This window comes from Neofelis nebulosa, chromosome X (assembly GCF_028018385.1).
Source record: "Neofelis nebulosa isolate mNeoNeb1 chromosome X, mNeoNeb1.pri, whole genome shotgun sequence".
Classification (NCBI taxonomy): Eukaryota; Metazoa; Chordata; class Mammalia; order Carnivora; family Felidae; genus Neofelis; species Neofelis nebulosa.
Genome location: NC_080800.1, coordinates 64,325,345 through 64,346,773, shown reverse-complemented (window position 1 = coordinate 64,346,773; position 21,429 = coordinate 64,325,345). Strand labels below are relative to the sequence as shown.

General features: G+C 37.2%; 1 protein-coding gene across 9 annotated transcripts in view; it reads left to right on the top strand.

Moving 5' to 3' along the window:
- Positions 1-5,943: 5,943 nt before the first annotated feature.
- Positions 5,944-21,429, top strand: part of ATRX (ATRX chromatin remodeler) — a 320,378-nt gene continuing 304,892 nt past the window's right edge. For 4 of the 9 annotated variants that reach the window (XM_058712608.1, XM_058712607.1, XM_058712605.1 and 1 more), the window contains exons 1-2: positions 5,944-6,191; positions 13,425-13,486. In XM_058712608.1, the coding sequence (XP_058568591.1) occupies positions 13,431-13,486 (56 nt within the window). In that variant the 5' untranslated portion in view covers positions 5,944-6,191; positions 13,425-13,430. Of the gene's footprint in view, positions 6,192-6,804; positions 6,914-13,424; positions 13,487-21,429 lie in introns of all 9 variants that reach the window. The other 5 variants (XM_058712602.1, XM_058712604.1, XM_058712609.1 and 2 more) reach the window with 5 other exon arrangements.

Here is a 21,429-nt window from a genome sequence, read left to right as displayed (position 1 = left end):
TACTCTTAAACAATCAACGGGTCAAAGAAGAAATCACAAGGGTATTTAGAAAATAATTTGAGATGAATGAAAACAAAAATAGAAAATACAGAAACATGGGAATTAGTGAAAGTATTGCTCAGAGGGAAAATTATATCTGTAAATGTCTAAATTAAAAAGAAGAAAGATCTTAAATTAATAATCTAATTTTATAACTTAAGTAACTAGAAAATAAGAAATAGGTATATATAGGTATAGAATAATCTAGAAAATATATAGAAGAATAAATTATAACAAAATCTATCAGAATACTAAAGATTAGATTAGAATGAAGACACACAAAATAGAGAATAGAAAAACAATAGAGAAAATTAACAAATTCAAATGTTTTTTTTTAAAGATCAACATAATTGACAAAGGTTTATACTGAGAAAATAAGAGAGAAGAGTTAAATTGCTAAAATTAGAAATGAAACAGTATATTACTACTAATATCAGATCAAAAAAAGGATTAAAATGGATATTATGAATAATTGTATGCCATATAATTACATAATCTAAATGAAATGGACAAATTTCTGAAAATATTTGACACACTACCAAAGAAGCCTCAAAAAGAAATAGAAAATTTGAACACACCTATAAAAAGTAAGATTGAGTCAGTAATCCAAAACCTTCCAAAAAATGCTCCAGACCACATGGTTTCACTGGTGAATTCTACAAACATTTAGTAAAGAATTATCACCCATCCCTGTCAAATTTTCCAAAAATTAGAAGAGGAGGAAACACTTCCTAACTCATTCTGTGAGGCCACCATCACTGTGATAACACAGAGAAAGATACCACAAAAAAAGAAAACTACAGATAAGTACAATACTCTTTATAAATATAGATGCAAAGCTCCTTAACAAAATACTATCAAATCAAATGCAGCAGCATATTAAAAGGATTATACACTATGACCAAATGGGATTTATCCCAGAAATGCAATGGTGATACAAAACTAAATGTAATATACCACATTAATAGAATGAAGGAAAATGCAGAAAAAGCGTTTGACAAAATTCAATACCCATATGATAAAAACACACTGAAAACTAGTTACAGAAGGGAACTTTCTCAATTTGATAAAGGGCATTTATGAAAAACACACTACTAAGGTTTTAAGGTAGAAAGCTCAGAAAGCTTAACCACAGGATTGGAATTGAGGGAGAGTACTTTTTTTATTAAAGTTTTTTAAATGTTTATTTATTTTGAGAGAGAGAGATAGAGTGTGAGTGGGGAGGGGGGAAGCAGCAGGCGGAGAGAGAGGGAGAGAGAGAAATCCAAGCAGGCTCCAGGCTGTCAACAATGAGCCCGATGTAGGGCTTGAACTCACGGACCATGAGATCATGACTTGAGCCAAAGTCAAGAGTCGTATGCTTAACCGACTCACTGGTGCCCCAGAGAAAGCACTTTTTAAAACAATACTGAGCTAAGGTTTATGTTGGCATAATTGTTACTTGAATTCATATTTGCTGGCAGAAAATTGATAGTTCTGTTGTTGCTTACAACAATTAAAATTATTTAACTTTCTCCCATCAACTTTATAGTATATTGTCATTGTAGGAAATTTGGAGAAAATGGAAAAATAGAAAACAGGAAAAAAATCACTCAGACATATCACCTGAAGATATCTAGTCTTCATACCTTTGGATGTATCATCCAACATTTTTTTGCCCTAATAGCACCTTTTCTTTAAAATGAGATTTTAGGGGCGCCTGGGTGGCTCAATCGGTTGAGTGTCCGACTTCGGCTCAGGTCATGATCTCACTGTCTGTGAGTTCGAGCCCCGCATCGGGCTCTGTGCTGATGGCTCAGAGCCTGGAGCCTGCTTCTGATTCTGTCTCCCTATATCCCTGCCCCTTCTCTGCTCATGCTCTGTCTCTCTCTGTCTCAAAAATAAAAAAAATTAAAAAAAAATAAAAAAAAAATTAAGAAATAAAATGAGATTTTAGGGGCACCTGGGTGGTTCCCTTGGTTGAATGGTCCAACTCTTGATTTCAGCTCAGGTCATGATCTCACATTTTGTGAGATGGAGCCCGGAGTCAGGCTCTGTGCTGACAGTGAGAAGCCTGCTTGGGATTTTCTCTCTTCCCCTCTCTCCCCCTCCCCCACTCACTCTTGCACACTTTCTCACTCTCTCAAAATAAAAAAATAAACATTTTAAAAAATGAGATTTAAAAAATATTCAATGTAAATGCTAAATTTCTTTAACTCAAGGTAATACTTTTTAAAAATTTATTTATTTTTGAGAGCGAGAGAAAGCTCAAGTGGGGAAGGGGCAGAGAGAGAGAGATAGAGAGAGAATCCCAAGCAGGCTCCACACTGTCAGTGTGGAGTCTGATGTGGGGCTCGAACTCACAAACTGTGAGATCATGACCTGTGCTGAAGTTGACTTAACCTGCTGAGCCACCCAGGCACCCCAGTACTTTACTGATGTGTTGCATTCACATTGTGAGTGGTCACTGACTTTGCCCATTTTTTAATGAAGTTATTTGTTGTTGTTGTTGTTGTTGAGTCATAGAAGTTCCTTACATATTCTGGATATTAACCCCTTATCAAATATAATTTGTAAATATTTTCTCTTACTCCATAGGTTGCCTTTTCACTCTGTTTATAGTCTTCTTTGATGTGCAGAAATTTTCAAGTTTGATATGGTCTCATTTGTCTATTTTACTTTTGTTGCTTATGCTTTTGGTGTCACATCCAAGAAACTATTGCCAAATCCAATGTCCTAAAGTGTTTCTCCCCTATGTTTTCTTGTAGGAATTGTATAGGTTTAGGTCTTGAATCCATTTTAGGTAATTTTTGTATATGCTGTGAGTTAAAAGTCCAACTTCACTGTTTTGAAAGTGGATTTCCAATTTTCCCAGCACCAGTTTTTGGAGAGACTATCCTTTCCCCATTGTGTAGTCTTGGCAACCTTGTTGAAAATCATTTGACCTTATGTGAAAGCGTTTATTTCTGGGCCCTTTTGTCCTGTTATATTGGAATCTATCTATCTATCTATCTATCATCTATTTATCTATCTTTTATGCCAATACCACACTATCTTGAATACTGTTGGTTTGTAGTATGTTTTCAAATCATGAAATGTGTGTTCTGCAACTTTGCTTCTCTTTTTCAAGATTGTGTTGGTTATTCAGGGTCCCTTGAGCTTTCATGTGACTTTTTGGATTTTTTTGTCTAATTCTTCAAAGAATGACATTGGGATTTTGACAGAGAATTTAAAGAATCTGTAGGTCCCTTTGGCTAGTAGAAACATTTTAAAAACATTAAGTTTTCCAGAAATACATGGGAATGAGATATCTTTCCATTCATTTGTATTTTCTCTGATTTCTATTAGCAATGTGTCATAGATTTCAGTGTACAAGTCTTTCATCTACTTGGTTAAGTTTATTTCTAAGTATTTTATCCTTTTTGATGCCATAGTAAATGTGATTGCTTTATTACTTTACTTTTTAGATTGGTTATTTTTAGTGCGTAGAAACACAACTGATTTTTGACATTTTTTTATTTTAAGGAGCTATTTGGTATTCTGTTGCATGGATGACATAATTCATTTAACTAGTTCCCCATTGAGGACTATCAATGTCATTTTCAAAGTTTTGATGTTACAAACAATGCTGCAGTGAATAGTTTTGTGGATATCTCATTTTTCCCATGTAGAGTATATCTGTTGGTCAAATTCCTAGAAGTTAAATTTCTGGATTAAAGCATATATGTATTTAAAAATTTAATTGATATTGCCAAAGCATTTTGATTTTGACATAAAATAGAATTTGTGATGGTGTTTATTAAAAATTATTAGAGTCTCTATTTTCTTATCCAACTTGCTCTCTTAAAGGTAATATACCTTGTCTTTCAAGAAAATTCACAAATTACACATTTATGGTTGAGTTCAAGGAAGGGTTTTTTTTTTTTTTTAAGATTTTATTTTTAAGTAATCTTTACACCCAATGTGGGGCTCAATTCTACAACCCTGAGATCAAGAGTTGCAGGCTCTACTGACTGAGCCAGCCAGGTACCACACCAAGGAAAGGTTCTATGTTGATTTCTGTGGCAATTTGATGAAAAATGTGATATTTGAATGAGTGAATTTATTCTAAAATATGGTAGAAGGAAACTCATTGAAAATCAGCTATTGACAGTGATACAAAACAGTGATACAACTATAATATATCAGTGAAACTTTGTTAGTCATCTTTTAATAATAGAGGAATGATCTTTCTTATGATTCATGAATACAGTGAGTTATATATTTAAAAATTTCTGTTATTATAATTTTGTTATTAAGATGCTTCTCTGTGGAATTTGTCATGTTAAAATGCTTAGTGTTAAGAAGTCTTATCACCAAGAACTAGGTTAAAAGTTGTGTGGGGCACCTGGGTGGCTCAGTTGGTTGAGTGCCGGACTTCAGCTCAGGTTATGATCTTAGTGTTTGTGAGTTTGAGTCCTGTGTCTGGCTCGTGCTGACAGCTCAGAGCCCAAAGCCTGCTTCGGATTCTGTGTCTCCCTCCCTCACTGCTCCTCCCTCACTCACGCTGTGTCTCTCAAAAATAAATATTTTTTTAAAAATTGTGTGCTGTCTTGTATCTCCTTTCAAATTAACTGCATTTTATCCAGGAGGAAAATATAACTTCTGTAAATTGTATGTTTAAGTGATGTTTATCATTACGGAAGACAAGAAGAAAATTAGTAGACCAGATATAGAAGGCTGGTTTCTACAGTTGGCAATAGTCCTTGAATATTTAAAAGATGACTTGAAATGTGTATAAACTTCTCTCTTTTTTCTTTTAAGTAATCTCTACACCCAACATTGGGCTTGAACTCATGACCCCCGAGATCAAGAGGTGCATACTCTTCTGACTGAGCCAGCCAGGTTCACCCAAACTTTTCTTAGTTAAAAATTTGCTGTGCTTATCAAGTTATCAAAGCATTCCATTTAAAACAGGCTCACTATTTCCAATTCCGGAAGAAAGCAGCAACTCTTTCACCCAAATACAAAAGGAGCACTTGCAAATTTCAAGAAAAGCAAATAAAATGAAATAAAACATGTATGTCAGAATAAATTTGGAAATCAAATTAGAAACTATTCAATTTCAGAGAACTGATATGTGACTTGCAGAGATTACCAGTGGACAATTAAATTACAGAAGAACATGAAGTCTGGAAAGGGTTTTGGCGATTACCCAGCCAAACCTCTGTGATGAGGAGGAAATAGACCTTGATTGGTTGGGGAGTTAAACATCACATCAGACTCGGAGAATGGTCGATGTGTGTGTGTGTGTGTCTGTATGGCAGTTTACAGTTTATTCAATATCGAACGAATTGTATGCAGATCTCAAGTTCGTCTTGTGTATATAGTTGTAAGTATGCTGGCATGCTTATTAATATATAAAAAACATGTAGGAAAGTAAAGAACTTGAACATAACCCGGAATATGGGAAAGAAAATATATAGGATGGTCATATAGTTTAGAGGTTAAGAGTGTGGTGTTTGGTCTGAATTTTGGCGCTACTAGTGTGAGACTGTGTTTTGGTTTCCTCATCTGGAGAATGTAGTTAACAAGCGTCTGCCTCAAAAAGAATAAGGATTGCATGAGATAACTCGAATAAAGGATTAGTATAGTGCTGGTATAAACTCTCAATAAATGTAAGTTGTTATTGTTTTGTCAATATGTGAAAGAAAAGAGGATGGATCAAAAAGCATTTTCAGAATAAAGTCAAAATACGTCACTAGCGCTTTCAGGTCATTATGACTGAATTGGAACCCCTGTGAGAAGGTGGAGTGGATCAAATGACGTAGACCGCCTTAGCAACAGGCCCCCAAAGAAGGTGAATTTCCGTGGCCAATAAGATTTTGAGCTGCGGAGGGAGTAGCCAATGGGAGACGGAAAGAGGAAGAGGGAGGACGCGCCAATTCTTCTGCCTGAGCCTCGGCCCAACAAAATGGCGGCGGCGGCGGCGTCGCTTTGTTTCCGCGGCTCCTGCGGCGGGGGCAGTGGTACCGGCCTCTGAGCTGTGGGGAGGATCCAGCACCAGCTATAGTGACGACTAAGAGTCCATTACATTTCTGTCGTAACCCGGCGCCGGAGAGCGCAAAGCGGCGCCCTACGGTCGTTGAAGCTACAAGGCGTTGAAGCGAAAACATGACTGCTGAGTCCATGAGGTAAAATACAACCCCGTCTCACGGGTCCTAGCGGTCTGGGCCTATGCGCCCTCTGAGCAGGGTGTTTGGGAATGCTTTAGCTTGGTGTGTTAGGCCTTTGTGTCGCTTAGCGGAAAGAGACCTTGTTTTCTCTTTAGGTGAGGAGGTTTTCGGAGTTTCGGCAGTAGCTTCTAACCGGAGTGGGGGTGGGGGTAAGGGTGGGGGTGGGGATGGGGGGGCGCGGCCTGGCGTGTTGAGCGCTTCCTTCAACCACCCCTAACCGGTGAAGCTTAGTTGGCTCGTCTAGTTTGTTCTTTGGTGCCTGTGGAATTGAGACCCCCCCCTAAGTCGGAGGAGGTTTTGGTATCCCGGTCGATCTTCCTAATCTTTGGGCCTGGAAACTGCGTGGGGAGGGAGAGGGGTTGGGAGGAGGGGGGAGTGGGAAGAGGGGGAGGGGCGGGCGGGCGGGAGGATGTGAGATTCTGGGAGGATTTAGTGGCGTTTGGATAGCAGGATACGGGAAATACCCCGGCTTTGCGGAATTTTTTTTTCTGCAGCCCCTGGGGACAAGCTCTTTTTTGTGGGGGTGAACGGGTGGGTCTTGCTAGGTTTTTACATTCCTTCTCTACTCCAGATCCTGAAGGGTATCCTTGGATTTATCTCTAGGCAAGAGGATACTAACGCAGGGTTTTGCTTCCAGAGGACCTCAGTATACTTTTTGTGAAGTCCGGCTTTAATGAGTGGTAAGGCAGACCTCAAATGTTTCTCCACTTTCTGGGCAAATTTCGAGCAAAAGTAATTAGACCCTACGTTTTAAAAATTTATTCCGTGAGGAATGGGGAGTAGGTTAATGTGGGTCGATGGGAAATACGATTTATTCCAAGGGAAACTGCCTGGCAGGCTCCTTTTAACAATCAAGCATGTTTATTAGTTTGAGCTTGTTTTTCTCTTGTGCTTCTGATTTGCCTCTTGATAGTGTCTAAAAATATGGGTTGTTAATATGACATGTATACCACTTTTACACAGGTGGCTGGCTTGCTTTGCAGGCTGTTTGACATCTGACTTTTCATTCCTCGTGAATTAAGTAATTTTTCTGTTCTTAAATATATTCTTGGTGCCTAGTGGCAAAATAAACTACAGGGGGCATGGATCAGAATTGCATTGGTAATTGGCAAAATGTGCCTTTGAGTATTATGATGGTATACATTTTTAGAGCACTTTACCTAGCATGTAGAATTTGGGAATGAGCCTGTGATATTGTCTATTTTTGTACATTAACACACAGTAGATAGAATATGTTTTCCTTCCCTTGAGAAAAAAAATACACTTTAGTTCTTATCAGATCCCTAGCTGTGTAAAGATTTTAGCCTGTTTCTGAATTTGTGTTAATTGGTCCAACTACAATAAACCTTTATTTATAGGGTATTGGGTACATAAGAGGTACCCAATACAACTTATTGGCTATTAGGTGCTCATGTTCATATATAGGAAGGGTATACCTTGTAATTAAATATAATCTCTGTATTTTACTGAAAGTCTCATAAAAGGAGACTTCATTCATTTTATGCCAGGGTCAGTTTTTTTCTCTTGTCTTGAATTTTTGTAGATCTTGGTGGTAAGAGTAATAATTGTAACTAAAATTGAGTGCTTATTGTTTATCTTCATCTGTATAATCTTAATTCTCAAAACAACCCTATGGGATAGGTACTTGGTGTTCCTCATTTTACAGAAGAGTAGGAAACTGAGGCATAGGGAGATCAAAGAACTTGACTAAAGATACACAGCTTGTAATTGGTGGAGCTAGAATTGAACCTAGTTTTGACTCCAGAACTTACGTTCTTAACCACAAGGCATTAATGCCCCCTTGACCTGCCATGTCTAATGTGATTATGATCGTTTTAATTTAGCCCAAGTATTACAGTGGAAGAAGTTCATTTTAGCTGCTGTTGTGGTCATTTGTCGTAGGTCTTTAAGTTTGTAGCTGTTAATAGTATTTTGCCTTTTATGTACAGATGAGATAGTGAGAATAACTGAAACATTGAATTCCAGGAGAGTCCCTTGTAAAAGAAAACCCCTTGTAAAGAACCACATACATTAATGTTAATATAAAAATGTATGATGCTTTCTGATTATTTACTGTGAAAGAGCTCTAAGTGGGTGTTGAGAGCTGTCTCAGGCTGAAGTGTCATTCATCCCAAGTCATAATCATAGTCAAAGGATAATCGGACAGGTAGTGCTTGATTCAGTTTAATCCACAATACTGAATCACTCTTGATTCTCTTCTAATGTGAGATAGAAATAATATGAGCAATTTTATACATAATTGTTAGTTTTATTTTACGTAATAGTTCCAGATTTTTCTTTTTTCTTTTATTTTTTAAAAAATTTACATCCAAATTAGATTTTCTCTTCTTTTTAAAGATTATTTATTTTGAGAGAGATGGGGGAGGAGCACAGAGAGAGGTAGAGAGAGAATCCTAAGCAGGCTCCACACTGACAGTGGAGCCTGATGCAGGCTGCGCTAGAACTCTTGAACTGCGAGATCATGACCTGAGCTGAAATCAAGAGTTGGATGCTTAACCGATGGAGTAACCCAGGTGCCCCTCCACAGATTTTTCCTTTATTAGAACTTTTGTTGAGCACTTAAAGTAGGAACAAAGATTAGTTCTAATTTTTACTAATGTTTATAAAAAAAAGACGTTATCTATGATTCTGTGGTGAAAAAAATAGCTGAAAGGCAAGAAGGAACAAAAATAAACTGATGACCTGAATCATACACTGAAAAATCAGTGTCTCAGTCCTTAAAGGTTTTGTTATTGTTTTTAAAGGGCTTTTTGTTATGTATTTTATTTTAAATGAGATCGGTTTGTTTCTTGAAATATTTGTCATTATGAAAGATCAGCTTCTGATTGACAGATGAAATTTATTTTTGGATAAAGGTCTTAGAGATTTGATGGAACTTGTCATTCTAATCCTTATGGCAGCTGATTACTTGAAAAGTTGACAGCAGTATAACATTATTAGTCTTAAGTTTTATTTCATTGTATTTTTTAGTTTATTTATTTGTTTTTAAGTAAGCTCTATGCCTAGAGTGGGGCTTGAACTCAGGATCAAGAGTCGTGTACTCCACAGCTGAGCCAGCCAAGCACACCATGGTCTTAAATTCTATTTTTTAAAAAATAATTAATTTTTAAATATTTGTTTATTTTGAGAAAGAATGTGAGCGAGCAAGGGAAGGGCAGAGAGAGAGAATCCCAAGTAGGCTCAGCACTGACAGTGGGACTTGATCTCACGAACTGTGAGATCATGACCTGAGCTAAAATCAAGAGTTGGATGCTCAACCACCTGAGCCCCCCGCCCCCCCCCCACCCCTCCATGGTCTTAAATTTTAAAAAGCAGAAGTTGTTGAAATGGAGAGATGCTGGGAAAATGTCATAGGAAGTATCTTTTAGGACAGTAATTCACAATGAATTGCATACTAACTTAATTTTTGAAAAATGTTATCTGTGAAATATTAGCATTCCCACCAAGTGGAAAGTGTTAAGCCAGGCTGTGGAGGGGGAGTACATGCACATTTTATAAAAGGTTTTGAAAGTATTTAAATACCAGTTGTTTGGTTATGTTGCTGATTGGGATGAAAAGAAAGACATTTGTGACTTTAATTTTGATCGTGCCAGTTCTCATTACTGGCAACCCTTGGTATAGTTGGCCATCAGCTTTCAGTTGTATATTGTGTTTCTAGAGATAAGATAAATGTAGTACTTAAAGAAATTTCTATATAGATACAGGTGTGTGAAACAATTTTCTGCAAGAAAGTGTGTGTATTTATGTGTCTGTTTCACTTTTGGAGTCTGAATACATTTATGGATTGTATCAGACAGTTCTTGGATTTACATGAAGTCCTTTCCTCCAGACCTGGAGTGTTTTCCTGAGCTTTGGCAAACGCTGTTCAAACAGTTTAAGCCAATTGAAAATGATGTTTAGATTTTCTTTTAGGAATGTTGGATATAATAGGACAGTAAAAGGAGCATCTAGGTAGGATTTCTCTGTACCTGTATGCTAATGTTTGTCTTATGATTTGCTTAATAGCTAACATGCAAGCTATTTATCCTCCATTTTTCCATCTGTAAAATGGGAATAAGTTTAATAAATATTGATAAAGCCTGTAGTTGTTCTGGAGGAAGTAACATGGTTAGAACATTGGTTCTTAAAAGGCAATAAACTAAAGATATGTGTGGTCTTTGTTAATTTTTAACTGTTGAGACTCTATAGAGGTCCTAAAATTAAAAGTTTGAGAACTACTAGTGTTAGGAATGAAAACTGAACTCTGAGCCAAATCTGGGTTTTCTAAGTATAGATCTTTTTGCCTAACTGATTATAGGACCTTGGAAAAATTTATACTTTCTAGGCTTCTGTTTTGTCATTTGTAAAATGAACCTGTATTAGATGTTCTATAAGGTTATTAAAAAAAAAAAGGGGCACCTGGCTGGCTCAATTGGTAGAGCATGATGAGACTCTTTTTTTTTTAGTGTTTATTTTTATTTTTGGAGGGGGGAGAGGGAGAGAGAGAGAGAGAGAGAGAGAGAAAGAGAGGAACAGTTAGTTAGTCAGTGTGAGTGGGCGAGGGGCAGAGAGAGAGGGAGACAGAGAATCCAAAGCAGGCTCCAGGCTCTGAGCTGTCAGCACAGAGCCCGCCGTGGCGTGGGGCCCAAACTCGCCAACTGCGAGATCATGACCTGAGCCGAAGTCGGACGCCTAACCGACTGAGCCACCCAGGTGCCCCGAGCATGAGACTGTTGATCTCGGGATTGTGAGTTTGAGCCCCACATTGAGCGTAGAGTTTAAAAAGAAACAAAAAAATGTTCCTGCTTATGTGAATGTCAGTCATTTTTTTTTTTTTATCTTACTTTGGGAGATAAGAAGGGTAGTGATGAAGGGAAGTTTCTTTACCATGTATGCATATCTTTTTTTGCCTTAGAACTTACATGTTAGGATACAGGTGTTTTGTTGATAATAAAATCTGTAATGGTGTCACGTACATATATTTGTTGGAACATTGGAAAGGAAACACTTTTTGCTGAGAAGTTTGTCAGTGATTATTGTTGCCCAGGACATGTTCTATTTTGAAAGATTATTATATCCAGTGTATTATATTTCTGCCCTTTTATAATTGGGGATGATACTTCTGAAAAGACCTTTATTAGTTTTGGCCAGTTGTGCTTTTTGCCCTGAGAAAAGGTTCTGTGAATTGGGCGCTGTAGCCACTGTTTTCAGATCATGTCTCTTGAGACTTTGTCTTTCAGCTTTGGCTTGAAGTAGCCATTCTTGGTATCTGTAGTCCATCTTTCTTGGTAACTGTTCTATACAATATTTGTTTAAGAAATTATTGGTATGGCAGTGGTGTTCACATGTTTATATCTTATATTCCATATTTTGAGAGAATGCTTTCTTAGTAGATCAAATACTTGAGTATCAACTAGGGACCAGGCACTGTGCTAGGGTATGCAAAAGTTAGTAAGACAAAATTCCCACCTCCTTAAGGAATTCTTAATCTAATGAGGGAGATATCAAGTAAATAGGTATAAAACAGTGCTAAAGTGGGGGTATATTGGTTTTACTGAGTATCAGAAATGAAGTAAGGCCTCATTTTTGGGATATCTAGGATTTACAGAGGAAATGGTATTTGTAGTGAGTCTTAAAGATGAGTTAGAAATTAAGGGTTGTCTGTGAAAAAGGGCTGCCCAGGCAGAGAGATTAGTTTGGTTAAAAGGTTAGTCTTATTTTCCATATAGCAGAGGAAATAAGACACATACACAAATAGTTTTGAAGTAGGATATAAAGTGATAAATGCTGCATTTGGTAAAAACTAAGTTCAGAGTAGGAAGATATTTCTGATGAGGTCCAGGGAAGGCTTTATAGAGAAAGCATTTGAATCTGGCCCTTGGAGGATGGGAGGATGGATAGTTTTGACAAAGAATACTAGGGGAGATTCCAGATGTGAGATATAGCAGCTTGAGCAAAGGATCGTTGTATATGTTAGTGTTTTCTATTTAGAAGCAGGTAAACTTAGAATTTTTAACTCAATTCCTGGACAAATATTGTATAACTTTTGTGCAATTAGTATGTTTTTCCCCAGATTTATTGAGATATAATTAATATGTAACATTGTGTAGTTTAAGGTGTACAATGTGATATTTTGATAATTGTATATATTTTGAAATGTTTACCTCAAAATAAGGTTAGTTAACACCTTCACCGTACATAACCATTTTTTTTGCTGTGGTGATGAGAACTTTCAAGATCTAGTCTCTAGCAACTTTCAATTATATAATACAGTATAGTTACCTTTAGTCACCATGCTGTATATTACATGTCCAAAACTTATTCATCTTCTAGTGTAATTTGTATGTTAACTTTTGTGGTTTGATGATCTTAGAAAAGTCACATGTGCCCTTGTAAATGAGCCTGATAATTTCAGTTCAAAAGAGCTGTCAAAGTATTTTCCGCTTTCCTTAACGATTATATAGAATGTAATGCACAGATTTTGATTGACTCTGGTTGTTCAAATCTATCCTTAGTTGTCTTTATTTTGGTCATTTAAAGTGCTCAGTTGACTTTTGGGTAATACTTGATTTATAAAGTCCAAATTAAAAAATTATTTATATTCATGTAATACTATATTTAGTATTTTGCTTATTTGAATTATATTCATATTTTGATTTATTTGATAGCATTCTAAATATAGTTCTGCTATAATGTTTGTTTTGAAAATGTGTGTATGTCTCAACAAGGTTGATAAATCAGGTAACAATTTGAGCATAAGACAAAATTTTTATTTTCTTATGCGGGATTTTGCCTGCAAGGTCAGGGATCAGCAAATCAGGACAACCAACTAGTGGCCTGTTTTTGTAAATAAAATTCTTTTGGAACATACTTAAGCCCATTTGTTTATATTGTCTGTGGCTACTTTTGTACCACAATCTCAGAGTGGAATAGTTGCAACAAAGACCTAATGGTCCACAAAGCCTAAAATAGTTTCTATCTGGTCCTTTATGGAAAGAATTTTCCCTAAGTGAACTATACCCAGCTGAACTGAAGTGTGTTAAATACATGCATATACATGCACATACCTCTTACCTCAAACATCTGTTGGCTAGCTTAGTTCACCCCTTGTGTTATGAGCCACTCCCATCCACATCTGTTGTTACAGTTTTCCATCCGATTTCAGATAACCCTCCTTCCATCATTTCACAGTAATTCATGAGCTGCAGCCCTTCTGATGTGCTTCCACAAGCAAACTTCAGGTCTTTTTCAAGGTAAAGTGCTGTATTTATTATTGTATTTGTGTATTTCTTAATCACTTAATGTGTAAACTGTGTAAAATTGTGCTATCATTTTAATCAGGTTTCTTTTAAAAAATGTGTCATTGATGAAATTTTTTGAGTGTTGTGCTTTTTATTTATTTATTTTTTTTAATTTTTTTTTTCAACATTTTTTATTTATTTTTGGGACAGAGAGAGACAGAGCATGAACGGGGGAGGGGCAGAGAGAGAGGGAGACACAGAATCGGAAACAGGCTCCAGGCTCCGAGCCATCAGCCCAGAGCCCGACGCGGGGCTCGAACTCACGGACCGCGAGATCGTGACCTGGCTGAAGTCGGACGCTTAACCGACTGCGCCACCCAGGCGCCCCTGAGTGTTGTGCTTTTTAAAAAATGTTTATTTTTTTTGAGAGAGATGCAGAGGACGGGGGAGAGGGAGAGAGAGAGAGAGAATCCCAAGCAGGCTCTGGGCTGTCAGGGATGAGCCCGATGTCAGACTCGAACCCATGAACTCTGAGATCCCTACTGGAGCTGAAATCAAGAGTCAGGTGCCCAACTGACTGAGCCACCCAGGCATGTGAATGTTTTGCTTCTAACCCCATTTTCCCTATGAGTCCTGTGGTGTTCATTGCACAACTTTCCATAACCTGGTGATTTTTAGGAACTGATGTTAACGTGATTTCTGAACTGAATGTAATCGTCATCCTGCAAAAAGTACTAATTCATTCACAAATATTTCTTGGACTCTGTGAATATTTAATGAGTTAGTGGACACAAAGCACTTAGGTTAGTGTCTAGGACATACTAATTACTCAAATACTAATTATTACTGATTACTATTACCATGTGCCAAGAACTGTTTAAAGTACTGCTTAGGTGAATAAGACAAACTAACGCCTTCTCCCCATGAAACTTATATTATACTTCAAAAAATCTGTATTAATATACATTTTGGCTAGTAACTTAGTCCTACTCCCATAAAAGATATTTTTGTGTTATTATAAATAATATTTTAAAAATATCCAGAGATCAAAGACATTTTCTTAAAACAACTTTCTAGTCACTGTCTCACTGATCTCATGTAATATTTGAATGATTTTTAAAATGTTTTTAATGTAACCTCAGGAGATATACCTTCAAGGAGACAGAGGATAATCTTTTCACTATATTTCAAAATAGAAAGTTAAAAATTATAGATTTAGACTTAATTTGCAAAAATTGTATATAGATTCTCATAGATCCTTCACTCAGATTTATCAAATAGTAATATTTTACATCTGCTTTATCATTCTCTCTATGTTACTTTTCTGAGTCATTTGAGATTAAGTTGCAGACATGATGCTCCTTTACCCCTGAATACTTCAATATGTATTTCCCCCAAATAGGAATATTCTCTATAACCTCATTATAGTTAGCAAAATTAGAGATTAACATTGATACAGTAGTATTTCTACTCTACAGACCTTATTCATGTTTTGCCAGTTGCTTCATAATGTCCTTTATAGTGAAAGACAAAAAGTTTATTTTTTTTCTGGCCCTGCATCCAATTCTGGAACATGCATTGCATTTCATTGTCATGTGTCTTTAATCTTTTTTTACTCTGGAGCACTGTACCTTGCTTTTTTCCCCTTATGTATTTTTGAAGAATACAGAACAGTTAATTTGGGTTTGTCTGATATTTCCTTGTGATCATGTATTTTGCTAGAAACACTGTGAAGTCATGTGTCTTTCTCAGCACATTTTATCAGGAAGCACATGATATCTTTACTCTTACTATATTTTAAAATGTTTTTTCTAATTTTTCTTAAGTTTATTTATTTATTGAGAGACAGAGAGAGAGAGTGTGTGAGTGGGATAGGGAAAGAGAGAGAAGGGAGAGAGAATCCCAAGCAGGCTCCTCACTGTCAGTGCAGAGCCCCATATGGGGCTCCAACTGTGAGATCATGACCTGAACCAAGATTAAGAGTCAGATGCTTAACCAATTGAGCCACCCAGGTACCCCTAAAATGCTTTTTCTTTTAATACTAAGATTATCACTCCTTGCCATTTAATTTAGATATTTGAAGCTAGGTTTGGTTAATTTCTATAGTGTTGGGGAGAATTTGCTGACCTCTTACTGTTTTTTCTTTTCCCCTTTCCACCTTCCTTATATACCCCCAAAATTCAAAACCACAGAACACCCTATTTGTGCATTTTCATTGTGTGTTCTGAGTGCTAAACAGAGAATCAAGAGTGAATGTTTCATATTAAAGTGACTGCACCTGTTACTTGTTAAGTATATGAAATATATTTCTTTCGAAGGCTGACTATATATAGTGCATCTGACACAGCTTACTGAATATCTCATTTTAGAGACAGGAAGATACTGGAGGGTAAAATGACTTCAGGTGTTGTTTTTTAAAAATTTTTAATGTTTATTTTACTTTTGAGAGAAAGAGAGCACGAGCAAGGTAGGGGAAGAGAGAGAGGGAAACACAGAATCTGAAGCAGGCTCCAGGCTCTGAGCTGTCAGCACACAGCCCGATGTGGGGCTTGAACCCACGAGCTGTGAGATCATGACCTGAGCTTAAGTCAGAAGCTTAACCGACTGAGCCACCCAGGAGCCCCATCAGGTTTTTTTTTTTTTTTTTTTTTTTTTTTTTAATGCTTAACCAATCACCACTCTTTTAAGGAATCTCTGAGCAGATTATTTTCATTAAAATTTTTTTAATGTTTATTTTAGAGAGAGACACAGAGTGCAGAATACAAGCAAGGGAGGGGTAGAGAGAGAGGGAGACACAGAATCCAAAGCATGCTCCAGGCTCTGAGCTGTCAGCACAGAGCCTGATGCCGGGATGGAACTCACGAACCATGAGATCATGACCTGAGCTGAAGTCAGACACTTAACCGACTGAGCCACCCAGGCACCCCTAGATTATTTTCATTTTAATAAGAATTTATTACAAGGCAGTTTGTTTCTTCCCACATGGGAAAAAGAGACAAACCCAGACCATTTTCCTCCTTTGAGGAGCTTATAGTTCAGTAGAGATTACTTTGAGTTTTAAACAAGGAACTAGAAGCAGAATGTGTTGCTTATTATAAGAGAAGTAAAAGAAAATTCAGTGGAAGAGATGTGTTAAGATTGGAAATTCATGTGTGAATTATTTTGCAGAGAGCTTTGAATGTATGCTTAGGAGTTTCGTACTTTATAAACATGGGAAGACTTTGAATATTTTGAGCATGGGGTGACATATTTGAGTCTATACTCAATTATGCCAATTATTGGTCATACTGAGAAGATAGAACAGTCCTTTAGACAAGGAATATATTTAAGAGAATATAGGCATATATGTTCAACCTGTTCCCCTTAAAAATATAGTAGCATGTGCTAAGTACAGTTGAGTGCTACTGACACATATGGTGTATGAACATAGTGGTTTTACTTGAATCAGGGGTAGAATTAACTTTGATAAAAGATGGAATTTCAAGGCAGGAAAGGATGACTTTTTGGAACTTCTTCTTCCCCATTCCAATAGATATTAAAAGATTTAGGGGCGCCTGGGTGGTTCAGTTAAGCGTCCGACTTCAGCTCAGGTCATGATCTCATGGCTCATGGGTTCGAGCCCCACGTCGGGCTCTGTGCTGACAGCTCAGAGCCTAAAGCCTGCTTCAGATTCTGTGTCTCGCTCTCTCTACCCCTTCCCCAGTTTGCACTCTGTCTCTCTGTATTTTCTCAAAAATAAATAAACATTAAAAAAAATTAAAAAAAAAGATTTAAATAACTTGTGTTCCTAAATACTGCCACCTACTTATTAGCGTATTATGATTTGTCTCTGACATCTGAATTCTAAGCAATTACCTGACTATTTTGGAAGGGAGCTAGGGTTACCTGCCTGGTTTGAAGGATGAGTTGTGGAAACAGGTGCTGTTTTCTGGCTCTAAAATCTAAATGTCTTAAAATTGTATTTTTTTTTCTGCAGGGAAAGAGAACCCTAGTTCTCACCTGAAGACTCTTTTCTTTTTTCTCCTTACAATAGGAATAAAACTTTTTGCTTCACTTTCTTGCTCTTGCCACATTCTTTGCCTCTTGTCTCCATTTGAAGAATGCCTTTGCGTAAAGATGGGGTGTGATATGTTGTTGGAATGAACTGTGTTTAATAAAGCAGGTATCAGTGTGTCAAGTAAGTTGAAACGTTTTTTAAAGATTTTAGTACTTTGGCCCACATGAAAATGGTGACGTTTTTTGCAATTTAATTTTTAATTAGAGTATTACATAGAGACCACTATTCAAAGACCACATAATAAAAAACGCAGACCTTATTCACATATTGCTGCTTTATTACAAATTTATAATTTATTTCCATTAGAGCATTTATACCTTGATATTAAAAAAATAGACTGGAATGTTATTAGTCCTCCATTGTTTCTTAAATATTTTAGAAAGCTTGACATTTTCAACGTTTTTTTTTTTTTTTTTTATTTTTGGGACAGAGAGAGACAGAGCATGAACGGGGGAGGGGCAGAGAGAGAGGGAGACACAGAATCGGAAACAGGCTCCAGGCTCCGAGCCATCAGCCCAGAGCCCGACGCGGGGCTCGAACTCACGGACCGCGAGATCGTGACCTGGCTGAAGTCGGACGCTTAACCGACTGCGCCACCCAGGCGCCCCTAGAAAGCTTGACATTTTCATACAGATTCTGAATAGTGTTTATTTGCCTAAGAAGGTGCTGTTGATACTGAGCGTAATAAAACCAGAAAAATTGAGACTCTGCCCTTAAGTGCTTTTTAGACTAAAAATAAATAACACAAGACAAGAAAATAATTAATAAATCACAGAAATATATTTTCCTGGCAACAAATCTGGCATATAAGGAGATAGCTTATACCTATGAACTTTCAAAACAGATTTTAGAGATTTTTCATATGCTGGAAGGGAGAATGGTAACGGACAGATGTTACTGCTACCAGCCTTGTTATTTGTACTGTTCTTTTCTGGTTTTTTTTCATGTCTTTTCTGTTGCGATAAAATACACTTAACATAAAATTTAGCATTTTAACCACTTTATTTTATTTTATTTATTTATTTTTTTAACATTTTTTATTTATTTTTGGGACAGGGAGAGACAGAGCATGAACGGGGGAGGGGCAGAGAGAGAGGGAGACACAGAATCGGAAACAGGCTCCAGGCTCCGAGCCATCAGCCCAGAGCCCGACGCGGGGCTCGAACTCACGGACCGCGAGATCGTGACCTGGCTGAAGTCGGACGCTCAACCGACTGCGCCACCCAGGCGCCCCCATTTTAACCACTTTAAAGTGCACAATTCAGTGGCATTAAGTACATTAAATGTATTTACAAAGTTGTGCAACCATCATTGTTGCTATCTAATTTTGGGATGTTTCCTTTACCTCAAAAAGAATCCCTGTATCTCCCAGTGTTCTGCATCATTATGCAACCATTACCTCTGTCCAATTCCAGAACTTTTCCATCATCTCAAACTGAAACTTCATTGTACCCATTAAACAATAACTTTCCATTCTCCTCTCCCCTAAGTCCCTGGTAACTACCATTTCACTTTCTGTCTCTGATCTTAACTATACTAGATACTCCTATATAAGTGGAATTGTATTTGTGTTTAGCTTATTTTATATAGCATAATGTCTTCAAGGTTCTTCCATTTTGTAGCATGTGTCAGAATTTCATCCCTTTTTAAGGCTGAATACTATTCCATTCACTATGCATATATGCACCACATTTAATTTATCCATTCATCTGTTGATGGACATTTGGGCTGTTTTCATCTTGGCTACTGTGCATAGTGTTTCTGTAAACATTGATGTACAAATGTCTATTTGAGTCTCTACTTTCAGTTCTTTTGGATATGTACCTAGAAGTGAAATTCTAGCTTTAATCTCTTGATGAACCACTAAACTGTTTTCCAGAGTGGCCATACTATTTTACATTCCCACTTGGGTTGTAGAAGGGTAACAATTTTTTTTAAGTTTATTTATTTATTTTGAGAGAGCGAGCGTGTGCACAAGTGGGGGAGACGGGGAGAGGGAGAGGGAGAGGGAGAGGGAGAAAGAAAGAAAGAAAGAAAGAAAGAAAGAGAAAGAAAGAAAGAAAGAGAAAATCCCAAGCGGGCTCCTCACTGTCAGTGTGGAGCCTGTTGGGGTCAAAGCAACAAACCTGTGAGATCATGACCTGAGCCAAAGTTGGACAGTTAACTGACTGAGCCACCCAGATGCCCTTATTATTATTTTTTAAAGGAGCTACCTGCCCTTTCTTTTTAAAAAAAAAAAATTATTTATTTTGAGAGAGACAGAGACAGCACAAGTTGGGGAGGGGCAGAGAGAGGAAGAGAGAGAGAATCCCAAGCAGGCTCCGCATTGCCAGTGCAGAGCCCCGTGTGGGGCTTAAACCCATGAAGCCATGAGATCAATACCTGAGCTGAAACCAAGGGTTGGATGCTTAACAGATTTAGCACCCAGGCACCCCTCTTTTATCTTTTAGAAAAATGAGTTCATACAGTTTATTTTATTTTAGAATTAAGTTAATTTAAAAAATTTAGTTGACTCTGTCAACTATACTGAAATTAAAAAAAAATTAGTTGACAAATAAAATAAAATGAAATAGATTAAGAGGTACAAACTTCCAGTTATAAAATAAATAAGTCATGGAGATGCAAAGTACAGCATAGAGAATATCATCAATAAGATGGTAATCTTGGGGCACCTGGGTGGCTCAGTCGGTTGAGCGGCCGACTTCGGCTCAGGTCATGATCTCATGGTCTGTGAGTTCGAGCCCTGTGTTGGGCTCTGTGCTGACCGCTCAGAGCCTGGAGCCTGTTTCAGATTCTGTGTCTCCCTCTCTCTCTGCCCCTCCCGTGTTCATGCTCTGTCTCTCTCTGTCTCAAAAATAAATAAATGTTAAAAAAAATTAAAAAAAAAAGATGGTAATCTTGTTTGGTGACAGATGGTGACTACACTTAACCATGGCAAGCACTGAGTAATGTATAGAATTGTTGAATCATGTTGTACACCTGAAATTAAGATTAAACACTGCATATACACTGTACTTCAGTATTTTATGTTTTTTCTTTATAATAGCCATACTAACAGTTGTGGAGTGTTACCTCATTGTAGTTTTTATTTGCATTTCCCTAATGACTAGTGATGTAAAGTCTCTTTTCATGTGTTTATTGGCCATTTGTATATCTTCTTTGGAAAAATGTCTATTGATCTTTTGCTCAATTTTAAGTTGGGTTTTTTTTTGTTTGTTTAGTTGTATGAATCTTAAAAATTCTGGATATTGGGGCGCCTGGGTGGCTCAGTCAGTTAAGCAGCCGACTTCGGCTCAGGTCATGATCTCTTGGTCCGTGAGTTCGAGCCCTGCGTTGGGCTCTGTGCTGACAGCTCAGAGCCTGGAGCCTGTTTCAGATTCTGTGTCTCCCTCTCTCTGACCCTCCCCTGTTCATGCTCTGTCTCTCACTGTCTCAAAAATAAATAAAATGTTAAAAAAAATTCTGGATATTAACCCCTTATCAGATATACGATTTGTGATTATTTTTCCCATTCTGTGGTTGTCTTTTCACTGTTTTGGTAGTGCATGAAAGTTTTCAGTTTGGATGCAGTCCAGGTTACCTGCTTTTTCTTTTGTTTCATTAGTATTTTAGTGCCATCCAAGAAATTATTGCCAAATCTGAAGTCATGAAGATTTATCCCATTTTCTTCTAAGAATGTATAGTTTTAGCTCATATTTAGGTCTTTGATCCAATTTGAATTAATTGTTTTAAAGATTTTTTTAAGTAATCTCTACACCCAACGTGGGGCTCAAACTCTGAACCCCAGGATCAAGAGTCACATGCTTCACCAACTGAGCCAGCCAGGCACCCCTGGAATTAATTTTTGTGTATGGTGTAAGATAGGTTCCAACTTCATTCTTTTGAATGCAGATATCTA